General features: G+C 44.9%; 1 protein-coding gene across 2 annotated transcripts in view; it reads right to left on the reverse strand.

The window, feature by feature from the left end:
• Positions 1-19,167: 19,167 nt before the first annotated feature.
• Positions 19,168-20,717, reverse strand: part of PAPOLG (poly(A) polymerase gamma) — a 42,697-nt gene continuing 41,147 nt past the window's right edge. For both annotated transcript variants that reach the window (XM_001115228.5, XM_077959534.1), the window contains one exon: positions 19,168-20,582. In XM_001115228.5, the coding sequence (XP_001115228.2) occupies positions 20,484-20,582 (99 nt within the window). In that variant the 3' untranslated portion in view covers positions 19,168-20,483. The remainder of the gene's footprint in view (positions 20,583-20,717) is intronic.

Raw genomic sequence — 20,717 nt, forward strand, 5'->3', positions numbered from 1 at the left:
GATTACAATCAAGCTATTGGCTGGAGCTGCAGTCACCTCAAGGCTTGACTGGGGCTGAAGGCTCCTAAGGTCGTTCATGTGGCTTTACATAGGGTTGCCTTAAAATAATATGACAGCTGACCTCCTCCAGGGTGAGCAATCCAAGAGAGAACAAGACAGAATGCCTGTGATATTATGATATATATAACATATTATATATTATACATATTATATATACATATATAATATACATATACATATATAATATATATTTATATATATTAACATATATTTAATATGTGTGTCTGTGGTGTGTGTGTGTGTTTCTGTCCACAGTTCCTGGCTGATAACTCCTATCGTCCTTCTTGTGTCCTAAGTGACTAAAACAATAGCATATCTTTTGCTAAAGTATTTGTCCCTTTGTCATTGGTTCCTAAAGTAGCTTCAGAGGATAAAGGTGAAAGACAGTGTTTTGTTACAATGCTGGGGCACTTTAGGCCTCAGGAAGCAGAATCTCTGTCTCTGACCTTCTCCTGCGGCCCTTTCACCTGATCTTTTTTTCTCCCCAAGGCAGGCCACAGGAACTAAAAGTAAAATCTTGCCCCACCTTTCTGCCTTGGTACTGGTCATAAATAAGTTCTCTGGCCTACCTTGTCTGATTGTAGGTTATAAGACCCCCACTTCAGAAGGGGTCCTGCCCCATACCCAGGAGAAAGGAACGCTGCACAGAGGGCCAAGAAGAATCGGAACCGATGGGCCTTGCTGAATTTCCCCACTCAGCCTATTAGTATTAGATTATACCCTTTTTGTCCAGTCACATTTCTGCATGGTTGTCCAGGCTTCAGTCATGCCTATCCAAGGAAGTCTCAAGGCCCAGGAAGATGGGGTATGGGAAGCCTCCGAACAGCTGAACTCATGGAGGCTTCCAGGAAGGTGAATAAGAACTCATTAAAGAGGCCGGGGGCGGTGGCTCATGCCTATAATCCCAGCACTGTGGGAGTCTGAAGCAGGCAGATCACTCGAGGCCAGGAATTTGAGATCAGCCCGGCGAAACTCTGTCTCTATTAGAAATACAAAAATTAGCCAGGTGTGGTGGCAGGCACATGTAATCCCAGCTACTAGGGTGGATGAGGCAGGAGAATCGCTTGAATCCCGGAGGCAGAGGTTGCAGTGAGCCAAGATAGGGCCACTGCACTCCAGCCTGAGCACATCTCAAAATAAATAAATAAATGTAAAAATAAATAAATAAAATAATAAATCAGTAAACATAAGTGTTTCCCAGAGTTTCATGAGCCACTCCAGCAAATGAATCACGCCTAAAGAGGGCATCGTGGGCAACTGGTCAGTCTGAAGTGATGGAGGCCTAGACTTGTGACTGGTGTCAGAAGTGGGGGCAGTCTTGTGGGACTGAGCCCTTAACTTATGGTATCTGATGCTATCTCCAGGTAGATAGTGTCAGTGTCAGAACAAAACTGAATTAGAAGACACTCAGCTGGTGTCCACTGCAGAACTGACCGCTCGCTTGCTGGTGGGGAGAAGTCTCCACACATGTGCTCACAGAAGTCTTCTGTGCTGATTACTGTGATATGACAGCAGAGGAAAAAGTTTGTTTTTCAATACAGTGCCCTAAGATGAAAGCCACATGCTTTTTATAACCTAATATATCAGAAGTGACATCCCATCACAGTTTTTTTTTTTTTTTTTTTTTTTTTTTGAGGTCGCCCAGGCTGGAGTGCAGTGGCATGATCTCAGCTCACTGCAACCTCTGCCTCCCAGGTTCAAGGGATTCTCATGCCTCAGCCTCTCGAGTAGCTGAGACTACAGGCATGTACCACCACACCTGGCTAATTTTTGTGTTTTTAGTAGAGACAGAATTTCTTTTTTCTTTCTTTTTTTTTTCTTTTTTGAGACGGAGTTTCGTTTTGTTGCCCTGGTTGGAGTGCAATGGCACGATCTCAGCTCACCACAACCTCTGCCTCCCAGGTTCAAGTGATTCTCCTGCTTCAGCCCACCGAATAGCTGGGATTACAGGCATGCGCCACCACGCCCGGCTAATTTTTTATTTTTAGTAGAGACAGGGTTTCTCCATATTGGTCAGGCTGGTCTTGAACTCCCGACCTCAGGTGATCCACCTGCCTCGGCCTCCCAAAGTGCTGGGATTACAAGCATGAGTCACCATGCCCGGCCAAGATAGGGTTTCACTATGTTGGCTAGTCTGGTCTCAAACTCCTGACCTAAAGTGATCTGCCTGCCTCGGCCTCCCAAAATGCTGGGATTAAAGGTGCACACCACCACACCCAGCTACACGAATAATATTTTGTGTGTTAGAAGTGGGTCAATAAGTATAGCGCCCACTTAAGGGGAGGGGTTACACCAGAGCATGAACACCAGGAGGCAGAGATCGTTGGGGGCCGTCTTAGAAGCTGTCTACCACAACTTCTCCTCTTCTTTCCATGTTTCTACTTGCCTCCAGGGCCAGTTCCTCAATATGTGCAAATGTCCCTGTCTTCTGGGTCTGGCTCTATAGAGTATCTGCCATTGTTCCATTGCCTCCTTCCCCTCAACCTTAAGCCATGTCCAGAAATCTCCCAAGTTAAAAATAAACCTTCCCTCCACCTTCATCTATGACCAGTAGTCTCTCCTTCTTTCCCCTGCAACTCTTCTTGAGAATGTGACCTTTCTTCTCTGCATTCACTTCCACCTCCACAGCACCGCTCTGCTAAGGTCATCAGTGACCTCCAAATGCCAGATCACATACCTACCTTCTTTTAATCCTAGTCTTAGTTGTCCTCTGCAGCATTGAATGCCATTAACCCTCCTCTTCAGCTTCTCCTGTCTTGCTGACTTCACATTTTTGGCCTCCTCTATCTTCACTTACCCCTAAATCTGAGATTGTCCAGGCTTTGCCCACACTCCTCGGCTTCACTCCCTCTGAATCCCCACCTCCCATACTCCCAGCACTTCTATGTTCTGATTACTATTGCTGCTGTGAATTTTAGTCTTCCAACTCACATGTGAAAGAAGTAACACAGGTGTTTTGTTTGCTTGTTTTTTTTTTTTTTTTTTTTTTTTTTTGAGACGGAGTCTTGCTCTGTCGCCCGGGCTGGAGTGCAGTGGCCGAATCTCAGCTCACTGCAAGCTCCGCCTCCCAGGTTTACGCCATTCTCCTGCCTCAGCCTCCCGAGTAGCTGGGACTACAGGCGCCCCACCTCGCCCGGCTAGTTTTTTGTATTTTTTAGTAGAGACGGGGTTTCACCGTGTTAGCCAGGATGGTCTCGATCTCCTGACCTCGTGATCCGCCCGTCTCGGCCTCCCAAAGTGCTGGGATTACAAGCTTGAGCCACCGCGCCCAGCCGCTTGTTTGTTTGTTTTTGAGACACAGTCTTGCTCTGTCACCCAGGCTGGAGTGCAGTGGCACCATTTCGGCTCACTGCAACCTCCGCTTCCCAGGTTCAAGTGATTCTCCTGTCTTAGCCTCCTGAGTAGCTGGGATTACAGGCGCCCACCACCACGCTCAGCTAATTTTTGTATTTTTAGTAGAGACAGGGTTTCACCATGTTGGCCAGGCTGGTCTCGAACTCCTGAACTTAGGTGATCCACTCATCTCGGCTTCCCAAAGTGCTGGGATTACAGACTTGAGCCACTGCACCCGGCCATGACACACTTCCTGACTTTGTTTAAATCAACTTCAATCTGATATTGAGCCGCCTTCTACTGAAGTGACAGGAAATTAATCTCAGTAATTGCTGAATGTCCCACATTCTACTCAGGGGTGTGCCAAAGTCGGCTCCTCCTGGGAGGTCTTGCTAGGCAAAGGCACTGGTCTTCAGCTCATGCTGGTCACTGCTGAGGTGCTCCCTGGTTAGACTGCATTGTCCCTTGAGGTTTAATAGTCTTGCTGCTTAGAGCAAAGGAATCTTTGGCAAAGTGAATGCTCCTGGGCCTGGAGTTCAGCCTTCCTAACAACACAAATCAACCACCCCCTTGAGGACTTGCCCCAGTGACCTGACATGGAGCAGCACCCAGACCCCAGTCTGCTGGAACCTGTTATTTCCTCTCTCCCAATCCCAGGGTGACTCTCTTCTCTCTCCTCTTGCAGCTGTCAAAGTCTCCACACCACAAACACTAAAGAAAACCAGTATCTGTTCTTTACCCTGAAAAAACATGTCAGGAAAGGAACTAGGCCTGGCCACCAGCTTGGAATGCAGAGGAGGGAAAAACAACAAACAAAACACAAATTAGCCTGGCATGGTGGCTCACACCTGTAATCCCAACACTTAGGGAGGGTGAGGTGGGAGGATCACCTGAGGCCAGGAGTTTGAGACCAGCCTGGGCAACATAGGGAGACTGCAACTCTCCAAAAAAATTTTTTTAAAAAAACTGGGCATAGTCTCAGCTACTTGGGAGGCTGAGGCAGAAGGATCGCTTGAGTCCAGGAAGTCAACACTGCAGTAAGCCGGAATCACACCACTGCACCTCAGTTTGGGCAAGATAGTGAGGCCCTTTTCCAAAAAACAAACCAACCCACACAAATTAATACTGTTGGGGGCCTGGCAGTGGGGTTCAATACATGACACTCTCCTTTCTCCTTTGCGAGTTTAGGACACAGACGGAGTCTAAAACATTTACCTTATTACTAATAGAGCTCATTGAAGACAGTGCCTTCGAGTGTGCTCCAAACAGGGGCTCTTCACAGTCAGCGCCACCAGCAGGCACAATGGAGCCACTGCGCAAGGCGGGAAAAACGTAAAAGGGAGGAGCCACGGGGTGTGGCCGCACATGCTCAGTTCCTTCCCCGAGCTGACCAATCGGGTAAGCCACCCGTCCTGCTTGGCAGGGCAAAGACCAGAGCGGCCCGGAGCTCCTGCAGCAGGTCTGGGGCGGTAGGAACCGAGGTTCCCCCTTAAATATCCATAAAGATGACCCTGTCACGCTGTGAAGCCTGGACATCCAGCCAAGGTCTCTCTCCTGGGCTCCAGACCAATATTTCCCATGGTGTACCGTACATCTCCACGTGGATGGCCATGAGGCAGCTCCAGTTCAACACCCCCAAATCTAAATTCAGGTCCCCTCTATCCCAGCCCTCCCCTAGTATCTCAGAGTTGATTAATGACAATACAGTCAGCCTTCCAATCCAAGGAAGGTGGACACCCTTCTCCACTATTCCCTGAATACAGTTTGTCAGCGACCCCATCCTTTCTACCTCCAAAGTTTGCAACGTGTTCTTTTATGTCACTTTAGTTTCTTCTCCCCATCTCTTAGCCAACAGCAGGAGCCTCCTTATCCTTACCAACTCCATGCCTCTGTCTTTTCCTCTCCCTCTCCTGTCCATGGGAAGCAGGACTCTGCCTACATTCCAGCCTCATACCTTTTCCCCAAATGCAACTAATGCTCCTTTCACACAGCCCTACTACAACATCCAATTTCCACAATCTTTCCCGCCTTCCAGCTCCCCCAACTTTCACCTGGAAAACTCTTAGTTGGCCTACAACATTCAGCTCTGGGGTTGTACTTCCCCAACACCATCCCTGACCAAGGCAGAATTAAGGGGTCCCTCTGCAGTGCTCCCAACAGTGCAGCATAACCTAGATATTTGTCAGCTAACTTTCCACCAGTCTGAGGGGTCTTTCAGTGTGGGGTTTAAAATCTTGTTTATGCTCTGGGTGCCTGGCTAGCTCAATGCCAGGTGGATGCTAGGGGCTCAATAAACGTTCATGGAATGAATAGCCATGTCCCACAGGCCCCATCAATTTAACCTTGTCAAGCCCATAGCATCTTTTCTTCTCTCCTTCCCCACGCCCTTCACCTGGTGACCTCGGTGCAGCGAATCGGTTGAAGAGCTCACAGGGAATTTAATGGTGCTTTCCCTCTGGTGTGCTCAGCTGGAGGCAGGCAAAGCAGGCTTCTTAGCAGGCAGTGAGTGGGCCATGCTAGAGGAGTGACTGCTTTGTGCAACCTCGGGGCCTCCTGCAAATCAGACTCAATCGCCTTCACTTCCTGTGCTTAGGGAGATTAGATACTGCCTAATCAACGCCAATTTTTTTTTCTTTTCTTAATATTTGAAACTACCAAGTACCAGTTGCCATCCTAGTGGGTGGCTTTCAGAAATCCCCTCTTTTCTGGTGTTTGACTTCTTGTGAGTTTCAAGAAACCAATCTATTTGGAAAGAACCTGCACATAGAAGTTCTTTGAACTGCTGAGAAGCCCTGGCAGGAAGTGACTTGGGATCTGGGTTAGACAGTTTTGTCTCACTCCCAGGAGAGGTGGGAGTAATGAGATACAGTTGCATCTGGGTGTGGGTGTGGCTTTAGATCATTCCTGTGGCCATCTCTCCACGTGTGGCCCATTTTCTAGATCTCGTCAGAGCTGAAATTAGGATGACTGTTTATGCTGTAGAACATCTATTACACATTGGTGGTGCACTCTGCCAGGCATTCTGGGAATCCTGGGCTGGCAGAGATGAGCTTGATAAGCTTTTTCATCTCAGTTTAATGTTATAATCTTTTGTTGTTGTTTTTTTGAGACAAGGTCTCACTGTCGCCCAGGCTGGAATGCAGTGGTATGATCACGGCTCACTGCAGCCTCAACCTCCCAGGCTCAGATGAATCTCCTGCCTCAGCCTCCTGAGAAGCTGGGACCATAGGCATGTGCCACCATGCCCGGCTAATTTTTAAGTTATTTGTTGAGTCAGGGTCTTCCTATATTGCGCAGGTTGGCCTTGAACTCCTGGGCTCAAGTGATCCACCTACCTTGGCCTCCCAAAGTGCTAGGATTACAGGTATGAGCCACCACGCCTGGCCCTATTATAATCTTTAAGTGAACTGAAGTACTCAGTGAAACTTTTTCTTTTCTTTTTTTGCCAGAGACAGGATCTCACTTAGTTGCCTAGGCTGGAATGTGGTGGCACAATCATAGCTCACTGTAACCTTCAACTCTTGGGCTCAAGCAAACCTCCTTCCTCAACCTCCCAAGTAGCTGGGACTTTAGGCACACACCACCGTGACTGGCTGATGTTTTCTTCTGTAGAGACGGGGGTCTCACTGTGTTGCCCAGGCTGGTCTTGAACTCCTGGCTTCAAGTGATCCTCTCACCTTGGCCTCCCAAAGTGTTGAGATTAGAGGCATGAGCCACTGAGCCAGGCCTTCATGGAAACTTTGTAAGAATTAATGAATTCTACACATTTCTCCGAATAAAACTGTTTAGAGATGTATACTTGGAGGAGGGCTTGGTGACAGGGCAAAGGCCATGTATTTTCACACTATTGCACAGGAGGTGGAGATCTATTCCTCAGTATGGCTAGAGAGACAGACAGTGGCCTTCTTCCCCAATTCTTATGATGTATTTTTAGGAGAAGGGGTCACTGTGGGTCAAGCACCATGCGTAGTGCGTGACATACGCTATTTCATGTAACTCATCATGCCGCAAAACCATCTCTTGAACTCCACTTTATACTAGGAACTTTTGGATTGCCTCTTTTAATCCATTTAGCAACTCTTTGGGTGTAGATTCTGTTATTATCGTCACCATTTTTTCCGAAGAGAAAACTGAGGGACTGAGGCATTAACTTCCACCATTTCTCATAGTCAATAAATAAGTGCTAGAGCTGGCAACTGAGGCTAGGCCATTGAACTACAGAGCCTCTTAAACCCTTCACTTTTTGTCATATGAAGTAAGTGTTGAGATTCCCACTTTACAGAATAGTAACCTTGAACCCAAAGGTTAAGCAATGTGTCCAAGGTCTCACAAGTGGTAAGAGATGTAGCTGAGGTATCTACCTAGGTCTGTCAGCTTCAAAGTCTACAACATTCTTCTACCCCCTACTGGTTAGATAGTGGATATATCAGTTTAAAACTCAGAAAGTTCAGCCAGGCACGGTGACTCACACCTGTAATCCTCGCACTTTGGGAGGCCAAGTCGGGCAGATCTCCTGAGGTCAGGAGTTTGAGACCAGCCTGGCCAACATGGCGAAACTCCGTCTCTATTAAAAATACAAGAATTAGCTGGGCATGGTGGCACATGCCTGTAATCCCAGCTACTCAGGAGGCTGAGGCAGGAGAATCACTTGAACCTAGAAAACAGAGGTTATAGTGAGCTGAGATTGTGCCAGTGCACTCCAGCCTGGGCGACAGACCGAGACTCCGTCTCAAAAACAAACAAACAAACAAATTTCATCTCCTACTTTCCTGTTTCTCATTCTTGATATCTGCTCCCTAGAGGCAAACATTTTCATCATTTTAAGACTTTTCTCTTACTGATTACTTACAATTTTCTAAATAACTTGCTTATATTATTCTAGATTTTTGTCTTAGATATCTATTTTCTACTCACTACCACTGAAGATGAGGATTTCACTCTCATACCCTGTCCTACCTCCCTCCCCCATTCTTCCGAATGTAGTTACAATTTTCGGCTAGTTCAATATTCTCTATTCTCTACTTGTAAAGACTATGTGAACATTCACAGCCAAGCCATTGATGGCAGCAGCGGCCCATGTGGAGCGGCCGCTGTGAAGATGCTGGCTGCAGCAGGGAAGGTTCGGCCAGGGCTGCATGTTCCACGAAGCCAGCAGGAGCCTGGAACAGGTGGGAGCCCTGCCCACTTCTGAGTTCGCAGGGCAGGAGCCTGATGCTCCTGGGCGCAGCTACAGCCACCCAGCCACAACCGTGGACCCAGGCATCCCTAGCTCTCATGGGCCTGGGAAGCCCCTCTTCTCCCACAGGCTTGGAAGTGCCTGCTCCCGCTGCTTGGCCTTTCCCTGCTCCTGGCCCCCACTCCATGGCAGAGCAAAGTTGTGGCTGAGCCTGGGTGCTGTCACGACCTGGCCAGGTGTGCATGCGCTCGAAGTGGAGTTGACACACCAGCCCCCTCCTGCCTAAGCCCCTCCGGACTTTGGGCACCAAGGAGCACAGGACGGGGGCCAAGGGGTTGCTGAGGGTGGCTCCACGCAGGCCTGCAGGTGCCCCTTGGTAGGAATAGCCTGGGCACCATGGATGACATGATTGATAGAGGCAGGATGTAGACAGGCTCCTAAGTGCAAAGGTGAAGCCACAGCTTCAGGCCAGGGAAGGGGGCTGGGGTGCCAGTTCTGGATGGAGTCTGCGGCCCAGGGTGGCAACTTATGGTGCTTTTTCTGGGGCCGCCCATGGCCACCCATGGACCAACCATGGAAAACCTTGGGCTCAGACAGACTCACACAGATGTTTGGACTACCAGCTGTGGGAAGGAGCTTGCCACTTCGGGTCTTAGTTCGTCAGGATGAGCTGTCTGCAGAAAGGAGCTAGCCACTCCGGGTCTCCTCTCTGTTGAGAGCTGGACACCCATCAGGGTGACCTGCCTGTGGAAAGGAGCTACCCACTTCAGGTCTCCTCTCTAGTGACAGCTGGACACCTGTAGGGGGGACCTGCCTGCAGAAAGGAGCTTGGACCAGCTTCAGGTCTCCTGAGAGCGGTTCTGCTGCTCAATAAAGCTCCTCTCTGCCTTGCTCACCCTCCAGTTGTCCATGTACCTCATTCTTCCTGGACAGGGGAAAAGAACTTGGGACCTGCTGAATGGCTGGACTAAAAGAGCTGTAACACAAACAGGGCTAAAACACACTGCCCCACACTTGCCATGTTGTGGGTGACAAGAAAGAGAGAAAGCTGTGGCCCTTTGGGGATCCCAGACCTAGATGCTCCCTGAGCCAGGACTATGACCACACTCTTTGGGGCTCTGCAGTTTGTGGCATCTCCAAGTTTCTGGGCACTACTGCATTTCCCTCATCCAGACACAGGTGCTCACAGTGGAAGCCACTTGCAGTGCATCTGATCCAGTCACAGGCTTGCCTTGCATGGAGCTGGTGCCTGGAGCTGACTGCCCTGCCACAGCAGCTGGCATGCTTTGTTGTGCACAGTGGCCAGACCCCTGTGCTCACTTGCCCACACACCCCTCGCCACTTCATGCCTGGCTCGCCCTTGGCAGATGTGGGATCCAGGCTGGTAGTGCAAGCCGAGCGCAGCCTGCCAGGCTGAGAGGGCGGAATGAGCCCAGTGGGCCCAAGCAAGACTTGGGCAAAGGCACCACCGGCCACAGAGTTTTCCTGTAGGAAAAGCGACACCTGAAGGATCCTGTGACACCAAGTGAATGCTGCAGTTACATTTCCTTTTATTTAGCTTTTGGATTTCTCTGGAATATGTATCATTTTTTAAAATTTTACTTGGTTATTTTTGGGCCAGGCGCAGTGGCTCACACCTGTAATCCCAGCACTTTGGGAGGCTGAGGTGGGTGGATAATGAAGTCAGGAGTTCTAGACCAGCCTGACCAGCATGGTGAAACCCCGTCTCTACAAAAATACAAAAAATTAGCCAGGCATGGTGGCGTGTGACTGTAGTCCCAGTTACTCGGGAGGCTGAGGCAGGAGAATTGCTTGAACCCAGTAGGTGGAGGTTGCAGTGAGCCGAGATCGCGCCACTGCACTCTAGCCTGGGCGACAGAGTGAGACTCCATCTCAAAAACAAAAACAAAAACAAAAAAGCCTGGTGTGGTGGTGCGTGCCTGTAATCCCATCTGCTCGCGAGGCTGAGGCAGGAGAATCCCTTGGGCCCAGGAGGTGGAGGTTGCAGTAAGCTGAGATCGCACCACTGCACTCCAGCCTGGGTCACAGAGTGAGACCTTGTCTCAAAAAAAAAAAAAAAATTTACTTGGTTACTTTCAAGCTCTTTGACAGAATCGTTAATATCTTCTCACAATGTTCAAGCATATCAGATAAGCTTTCATTTTTTTCCTTTCTTTTCTTTTCTTCTTGGAGATATTCCTCCTGGATCCCTTTGTCTGTCTGCTCCAAGCTGGCCTGATGGTTAAGGAATGCTACGTAGCTATTATATTGGGAGATTAACTGTCCTCCCTATTTGAAAACCCCTGCTGATCCTTTGGAATATTTTCACGTTATAGCTACCCTGTGAGGTTTGAAGGGTGTTTCAGATGGGAGAAAACAAAGCAGTGTCAGTTAGAATTACACAGGTGCAAGCAGCAGAGCCAGGCTAGAACTGGGCTCCCTGCAGGAGGTACAGCGCCCCCTGCAGCCTGACACAAATGACCATCGTTGCCACTGGCCAGGCTACTCTCAAAAGTTCCTGATCTCAGGGAACGACAGAGGATGGTGGGAAGTTGATTCACATATCTCCATCTAACTTCTTTCATAAGTAGAAGATGGGGTTGAGCACTTGGACTTTGAGTCTGCCACTTAATAGTTATGCATTTTGAAGCCGGTCATGTAATCCCTCTCAGCCTCAGTTTCCTCATCTGTAGAATAAGAATAATAGCGCTATTCAACATAGTGCTAAGATTAAGTACCATAATATTTTAAAAGGCACATTGTAAATGCTTAGTAAACATTAAGTACTTAATGAGGAAGTTTACTATTGGACCCCTGCAGTCCAGTATACTTGAGTGTCTGGACCATGTTGGGATATTATATAAGAGAGTGGTGTACACAATCAGATTTTCTAAAGGAGTAGTTTGTGCATCTCATTTGTGCAAATCTTTGTTAGTAAGATGTCCTTGTTATTCTTGAGTTTACCCCAGTCCACTCTCTGAGCATCTTGCTATCTCTTGGCCTCCTGAGGTTAACTAATATTGAGATGAATACCTTCCAAGTGTCCAAATTCATGCTTTTGGCTTTTATTTATTTATTTATTTATTTATTTATTTATTTATTTACTGAGCCAGAGTCTTACTCTGTCACCCAGGCTGGATTGCAGTGGCATGATCTTGGCTCACTGCCACGTCTGCCTCCTGGGTTCAAGCAATTCTCCTGCCTTAGCCTCCCGAGTAGCTGGGATTATAGGCACCTGCCACCACATTCGGCTAATTTTTTGGTATTTTTAGTAGAAACAGGGTTTCACCATGTTGGCCAGGCTAGTCTTGAACTCCTGACCTCAGGTGATCCGCCTGCCTCGTCTTTCCAAAGTGCTGGGATTATAGGCGTGAGCCACCATGCCCGGCCACTTTTGGCTTAATTTTGGCTTTTACATTTTTTTCTTCATTGTTGATTGGTGCAAAGATGTTCTTTAGGTAAGAATTTTTCCTTGGGAGCTGAGCACAGTGGCTCAGGCCTGTAATCCCAGCATTTTGGGAGGCTGAGGTGGGTGGATGGCCTGAAGTCAGGAGTTCGAGACCAGTCTGACCAACATGGTGAAACCCTGCCTCTACTAAAAATACAAAAATCAGCCGGGTGTGGTGGTGGGCGCCTGTAGTCCCAGCTACTTGGGAGGTTGAGGCAGGAGAATTGCTTGAACCCAGGAGGCAAAGGTTGCAGTGAGCTGAGATCGTGCCACGGCACTCCAGCCTGGGCAACAGAGTGACATTCCATCTCAAAAAAACAAAAACAAAAACAAAAACAAAAACAATTTTTCCGTGGGACAAAGGATTGTCTATTCTTCATCTACTTTTCCCACTTCCTTCATAATACCAAGCTTTACAGAAGTGTTTAACAGTCTGAATTGTAGAACAGACAGAAAAAAGAAAGATGACTAAGTTTGAGACGAACTTTTGGGACCTTCTAATGCAGTGTATTTCAAACTGTAGGTCATGACTCAAGACAGGTTGTAAAATCACCTTAGCGAAATCACAGCACTTAAAAAAATGAAATAAAATAAACTTCATCACACACAGTAAGGAAAAAACTGTTTTGTGGTTTTATGTGTGTATATACATTTATTTACACACATATTCATGTATGTATGGATACATGTCCTGGCTTGCAATGTAAAATGTATTTCTTATTAAGGGTTACAGTCTAAATTTGGAAAACATGTCTCTTTTTTTTTTTTTTTGAGACAGAGTCTTGCTCTGTTGCCCAGGCTGGAGTGTAGTGGTGTGATCCTGGCTCACTGCAACCTCTGCCTCCTGGGTTCAAGCAATTCTCTTGCCTCAGCCTCCGGAGTAGCTGGGATTACAGGCATGCCCCACCATGCTGGGCTAGTTTTTGTATTTTTAGTAGAGACGAGGTTTTGCTTCACCATGTTGGCCTGGCTGGTCTTGAACTCTGACCTCAAGTGTTCATCTGCCTGCCTCGGCCTCCCACAGTGCTGGGATTACAGGTGTGAGCCACTGTGCCCGGCACAGAAAACGTGTCTTAATGGCCTCAGGAAGTTTTGTTTGCCTTCTTGCATCTTAGTTCCTTCATTGGGCTACTCTTTAAGATAATCCTATTTAAATTTAAAAACAAAACAACCCCACCCCTCAAACCAAACAAGGACTCATATGTTTTCCTCTTAAATATTTTCTGGGGCTGGGCGCGGTGGCTCAAGCCTGTAATCCCAGCACTTTGGGAGGCCGAGGTGGGCGGATCACGAGGTCAGGAGATCGAGACCATCCTGGCTAACATGGTGAAACCCCGTCTCTACTAAAAAATACAAAAAATTAGCCAGGCGAGGTGGCGGGTGCCTGTAGTCCCAGCTACTCGGGAGGCTGAGGCAGGAGAATGGCGTAAACCCGGGAGGCAGAGCTTGCAGTGAGCTGAGATCCGGCCACTGCACTCCAGCCTGGGTGACAGAGCGAGACTCCATCTTAAAAAAAAAAAATATTTTCTGGGTATTCACTACATAAAGATTTTTAGATAAAGGTCTCTTTCTCTCTCTCTTTCTTTCTTCTTTTTCTCCTGCTGGGCTCCAGTAGTCTGCCCACCTCAGCCTCTTAAGTAGCTGGGACACCACCACACCAGGCTAATTTTATTCGTAGAGACACTGTGTTGGCCAGGCTGGTCTTCAGCTCCTGGCTTCAAGTGATCCTCCCTCCTTGGCCTCCCAAAGTGTTGGGGTTACGGACATGAGCCACTGTGCTTGGCTGGAGGTCACTATTCTCAAACCTACAATCATGTCAGGGGAAACAAACAGGTAAACTGAGCATTACACAAGTCGGAAGAATTTAAACGTTAAACATACAAGTAACATACTGAAAAGGTAGAGTCTGGCCAGGGTATAGTGGAAGTCTCTATGCAGCAGTAAGCCAAAAATGTCAATAATCAAAGATTGGCAAGGAAGGCCCTGAAGTATGTATTTTTAAACACTTATCCATTAAAACAGTTTGGCTGGATCATACGGTTAGAAAGATGGTTTTTAGGATAGGGGATTAAAAAGCAATACATTTTATTTTTTGAGATGGAGTCTCGCTCTGTCTCCCCCAGACTGGAGTGCAGTTGTGAGATCTTGCAGCCTCTGCCTCCCGGGTTCAAGTGATTCTCCTGTCTCAGACTGTCAAATAGCTGGGATTACAGGTGCACAGCACTACTACCTGGTTAATTGTTTGTATTTTTAGTAGAGACGGAATTTCACCACGTTGGCCAGGCTGATTTTGAACTCCTGACCTCAGGCCATCCACCCGCCTCAGCCTCCCAAAGTGCTGGGATTACAGGAGTGAGCCACCATGCCTGGCCCAATATATTTTATTATTTTTTATTTTTGAGATAGGGTCTCACTCTGTTGCCCAGGCTGGAGTGCAGTGGCACGATCTTGACTCACGGCAACTCTGCCTCACAGGCTCAAGCGATTCTGCCTCAGCCTCCTGAGTAGCTGGGATTACAGGTGCACGCCACTGCCACCCAGCTAATTTTTGTATTTTTAGTAGAGACGGGGGTTTCACCATGTTGGCCAGGCTGGTCTTGAACTCCTGACCTCAAATGATCCACCTGCCTCGGCCTCCCAGCGTACTGGGATTACAGGTGTGAGCCATTGCGCCCCGCCCCAATACATTTTACTGTAACACATTTGGATCCACAAAGAATGATGTTAATTGACTTTAGAACACATTTTATCACAGCATGGTAATTGCGTTAGTATGTTATGTCCTAGAAGCAGTGAGTTGCCCCATCAGAAATTTACACTCCAGAGGTGGCCAGCTAGCAATCCAATCAAGAAGCCCACACTTCACAAGTGACTATTAGAAGCCCTTGTTATCCATAGCTCAATCAACACAGACTTTGCCAATTAGCTTAATAAATGTCAAATGTGTTTCCATTGGTGACATGAACAGCTTGCTAGTAATATTAACGATGCAGACACAAGCTCTTATTTGTGAATTCAGCACCAGTCACTGTCCATTCTTACAAGCGGTTTAAGAACGTAACCAGCCCTGTAACCTGTACTTGTATGGATAGTACCCAGAACTTGATCCTGTGTCCAGCCATTATTAGTACAGAGGCCTGATTGCCTGATCCTGATCAGAAGGGTGACAGAATTTTGTCCCTAGCGCTTGACACAGACACCTCAAGTGGCCCTTTCATGAAAGGGTGGTCAGATCACCAAAAGGGAGAGAAAGCTGGGACACTCCATTAAGCTTACAGAGCAGATTGTATAAACTGTTGTGCCACTGCTTGCTGATAAACGTTTAATAAATTGTGTGATGCAATTGTGTGTGATGCAAATTAGGTCTGGGCTTTGCATACATACTAAGTGTGTAGTAGATACCATTATCTACCAAAAAGAGTCTGAGTGGTAAATGACAAAATTGGTTGTCACCGAAAAGTAAAGACTTCTGGTACTTTTGAGTTAGTCCCAAATAACATCACTCAATCATCACCTATTTATCAAAGCAAGTTTATTTGATTACTTATTCCAGGCAAATAATGAGGTTCATGTGTACAACTAAGAAATCAGACAATCCAGATAAAAGGCAGCGTAAATTAATATGAACTACACAAACAGCTAGCTAGAAAGGAACAGCAGCTGCATTCATTTTACATAGTACTGTGGAGTGATGTAGCACCATTAATCTCAAATATATCCTAAGTACTTTCTAAGATACGTGGGTCTTCGTTCAAATGTAGCAATAGCTTAAAAATTATAGCAAGCTTGATGATCATCTTATGTTCAACTAATTTCAAATATTAAAGTATATCCGAAAAATTATTTCAGAAAAAATAGGGGCCAGGAACAGTGGCTTACACCTGTAATCCCAGTACTTTGGGAGGCCGAGGGCAGGTGCATCACTTGAGCTGAGTTTGAGACCAGCCTGGCCAACGTGTTGAAACCCCGTTTCTACAAAAATACAATAATTAGCCAGGCGTGGTGGTGGGTGCCTGTAGTCCCAGCTACTTGGGAGGCTGAGGTAGGAGAATCGCTTGCACCTGGGAGGTGGAGGTTGCAATGAGCCAAGATTGCACCACTGCATTCCAGCCTTCCAGCCTGGGTGACAGAGCGAGACTCCGTCTCCAAAAAAAAAAAGAAAAGAAAAGAAAAAAGAAAAGAAAAAATAGAGAATTTGGGGGATGATGTGACCTTGTACAATTGGGGGGGAAAAAAAAACACCATTATTGAGACTGGTTTTCTTCCATCATCTGCACTATTTGCTACTTTGACCAATTTAAATTCTAAGCTTTGGATGATTTAATAGGTAGTTATTTGACAACACGTACAATTTTATTTATACAAGTTTCCATCCCCCCAAAAACGAACGCTCTTATATTTATTGGTCTGTTTAGTTTGTTCTGGCCTGAACTACAAACACAGAGGAGCAAAAGAGGTTTCATGCTACAGAACTCAACATTTTGGGATCTTTAATGATTTATTCTATTTTCTACCATTTCTAATGATCATTCTGAGCTATTGTACTCTGATAATATTGGGTTGAAATTTGCTGAACTAAAGTTTGACCCTGTTAACGAATCTAAGTTATCATGAGGTCATCTGTAAATTTAAGATTAAGCATTTTTCTAAATACCGAGGACTTTACAGTTTCATCTTAAGTTATAAACTTAGAAATTCAGAATTCCAGAGTCCCTCACCAGCCCATTTTACTAGTTAGGAGCCACAGCACATTTTCAGAAATATATCACAGCAAAATCAAAAGGAGGAAATTATGTAATATTCCAGGATTATTCAATCCTGGTGGTTCCTAACCCTAACTCCCATACTTTTTTGGGGTAATGAACCACTTCGAGAAGCTGATCTAAACTATACACTTCCCCCCAGAAAAATCCATGTAAACTAGAACTTCTTATACACAATTACAAAGGATTCCCTAAGGGTTCATGATTCTCAAGTTAGGAATTCCTATTTCAAAGGTGTGGAATATAGTGGAAAATAAGTTTAGCCATTTTGATATTGCCCATCTTTACCTAATTGCTACTATAGTGAAGTAAGCATTTTAATAATGCTACTAAATTGCTGCTTTAAAACAAAGCACTCATTTTAAACACTAATACAGACTTTTAAAATTCATTCTCCTGGCTAAGCGTGGTAGCTTATGCCTGTAATCCCAGCACTTTGGGAGGCCGAGGCAGCCAGATCACTTGAGGTCAGGAGTTTAAGACTACCCTGGACAACATGGTGAAATCCCATTTCTACTGAAAATACAAAAATTAGCCGGGCATGATGGCACAGGACTGTAATTTCAGCTATCTGGGAGGCTGAGGCAAGAGAATCACTTGAACCCGGGAGGCAGAGGTTGCAGTGAGGTGAGATCATGCCACTGTGCTCCACCCTGGGTGACAGCGAGTGAGACTGTCTCCAAAAAAAAAAAAAAAATCATTCTCCTGTCCCAGTTTTACAAAGTTTTAAGCCATGTACCTCTATCTTAAATTGGTTAAGTCCCTAAGGTTTAAGCTAGAAGATAACTGTTTTCCTTTCATACATGTTCTCCAGAGCTACTGAAAAATGAGCAAATTAAAATGTAATGCCCTTGTGAAAATGAACATGTGTCTGTCTATATACTGAAGAACAGATTATTTGACTTTATAAAATATACTTCTAGGTATTTTTTCACACTTGAAAACACAGCCAGGTGCGGTGGCTCACGCCTGTAATCCCAGCACTTTGGGACGCCGAGGTGGGTGGATCACCTGAGGTTAGGAGTTCCAAGACCAGCCTGGCCAACATGGTGAAACCCTGTCTTACTAAAAATACAAAAATTAGCTGGGCGCGGTGGTGGGCGCCTGTGATCCCAGCTACTTGGGAGGCTGAGGCAAGAGAATCGCTTGAACCTGGGAGGCAGAGGTTGCAGTGAGCCGAGATCGTGCCACTGTACTCCAGCTTGGGCAACAAGAGTGAAACTCCATCTCAAACACAACACAACAAAACAAACACATGTACTTAGTGCCTCTGATCAAACACAAAATCCCAGATCATACTTTCTCCTTTTTCACTTGGAACCAGTACAATGGAAGCTTCCCACCAAGTTAACGAAATGTACTGAAAGTTCTACCTACTGGTCAGTGTAGAAAACATTTTATTTCTGACAAACCCCAACATCTCAGAAGCATTTTATCAACTCCTCAGTTACCAAACAGGTTGAAGAATGCTATCTTTGAGGACTCTAATGTTGACTCATTTACATGTTGAATGGGCTCCTTAATCTAAAATAAATGCCTATCCTATAGTACAAGATTAGACTTGCTGCTTCCTTATTAAAGAAAAACTCTACTAGTCACTCCAAAGAATCTATTTATGTAATACGGTAAACATGGATATTGAAGGAATTCCTAAAGATACTCTGAAGGCTGATTTAAAAGCAAGAGATATTAAGCAGAAATGCATACACATCAAGTATATAAAATTTAATCAAATTCCTTACTAAAGTTTTCAAAGGTTGAAGTCAGGTGATAATTATTCAGTTCTTTCATAATCATTCATTTTTGCTCAAATAAAGTATTTGTAGAACAAATCCCAACACATCTGAATAAAGGGAAAGAGTCAGCTAAGACAACAGCTTTGCCAAGGAAGCTACAACTTGGTTATGTGATTTTATTCTTATCTTTTGCTGCTATATAAAAAGGGAATAATAGAACAAACATTTTTTCCTTGTTGTTCTTTACTTCTAAGACTCTTTTCATGTTTTCCATGGTACAAGGTAAACATTAGAATTTACATTTCAGAGACCTAAGGGGCAAGGAACAGGAGTGGGACCTGGAGGATACGGCTCTCTGGCAATTCAAGAATTTCAACTCAATGGTAAAGGGCTTGCAAGAGAAAATGGACTGCTATTTCTCCACTTGCTAGATGGCATCCCGTGAGTCCTATAACACACGAAGTATCTTCCCCACACTACTCAATGTACCATTTTGGGTTCTTCCTACTGGACCTACTAAATGCTGAGTGAAATCTGAAGGTGGTGGTAGATACTAGCATTCCTGGCTGTGTAATCTTACACATTTTCATTTTAAATATAATAATTCAAGCATAATCCATATTTAAAAAATTAGACTAAGGAGAGACAATAAAGGTTTTAAACGTTTCTCTTTGAAAAGATGGTATCTTACAGTACATACAAAAATACTCTGAAAATACATACGACTTCATTTACAAAACACTGAATCAACATATTACAAGAATTACATGGTTATGGATTTTAATAAACTGAGCATGCATTCATGAAACTTAAAAAATATTAAGAAATGCATTGAAAAAAGCAGCGTAAAAAAAGACAACTCATATAGTTAAATAAAAATTACAAAGGTCCTGAGCCAATTAATGGTTGGTAACAATGTCATTCAAAATGCCTTTAGGTTTCAATAAAATCCACTGCTTATTTCTGCATGCCTAGTCCGTGAAGAAACTATTTGAAGTTGTGGCATAAATAATGGTCAGGAATTATCATGCCAAGTTAATTTTACACCTCAAAAATACAAGTTTGCCATACTTAAAGGTATCTTATTGTTGATGCTGGAATGAGTTGCTCCTCAGTAAAAAATACCAGTCAACTAACAAGAATGGCATGAAACAGGATATGTAACAATTTTACCATTCATATACTGACTTTCAGTATCCTGGTTATATTTTGATTTTTAATAAAGATGCATTTCAAAGGCCTCCATGGGAGGCAATATATAAAGAATTTATGGTGCCCAACTCTTCTGTAATCACTGGACTAATCTTCCCTGCTAACTATGCAACATTTGGATAGAAAGGCACACAAAAAAGTTTAAATATTTCATGTGCCAATCTGGAAAAAAATAATTTAAATCAACAGAACAGACAGTACATCTACACAAATGAGGAAAGCAGAAAAGATACCTCACATTCATTTATCTCAGGTTTCACAAAGTGGCTTCAATGCTAAAGTAAATGTATTAACATTTGGAAAATACAAGATAATTTTTTTGTTTGTTTTCAATTTTTTTAGCTCTATACAATGATCACAACATAAGACAAAAAAAACAAAAAAAAACCAAAAAAACAAAAAACAAAAAAAGGAGTTCAGGACTTGTTATCAGTGTCCAAGTGGCTAAGAACTGGTTCCCATAACAAGCATTGAAAGTTAAGGCAGTAAAACCCCCAAATGCAAAGCTGTAATACTGTAGATGGCAATTTGACAGCAGGTGATCCTCAGAGAAGTGTATGTAGCAATCAGTGAGAGAATGCTACAGCATCTGCAGGTCAAAGTGTGATAGTTCAAAAACCACTTCAAGGTTATTAGGCTGAAGGCTGTAACGTTCACCTTATTTCACGTATGACAGCCACTTCTATTTGAAAACAAGTGGCTGCATCTATGCCACTAAATGACTGCTTGTTCACTTAAGTGAGGAGGCACTGCTTTTACCGATTAAGGGTCAGTCGAATGGAATTTTTGATGACACGGATGTTATTTGCTGGAACTGGAGATGATGAATCTGGTAGTTCTTTACTGGGTAGTCTCTGTTAGAAAGAAAGAGGAAACAAAAAAGGAAAAGCACATCATATATATTATAAAGGCCCAGCTAGAAAGTCAGTCACAAACTTTTTCTCCCAATCCCTCTAGCTCTTAAACACTCAAGTATGCAATGAATATTT

This window comes from Macaca mulatta, chromosome 13, assembly GCF_049350105.2.
Source record: "Macaca mulatta isolate MMU2019108-1 chromosome 13, T2T-MMU8v2.0, whole genome shotgun sequence".
NCBI classification, from domain to species: Eukaryota; Metazoa; Chordata; class Mammalia; order Primates; family Cercopithecidae; genus Macaca; species Macaca mulatta.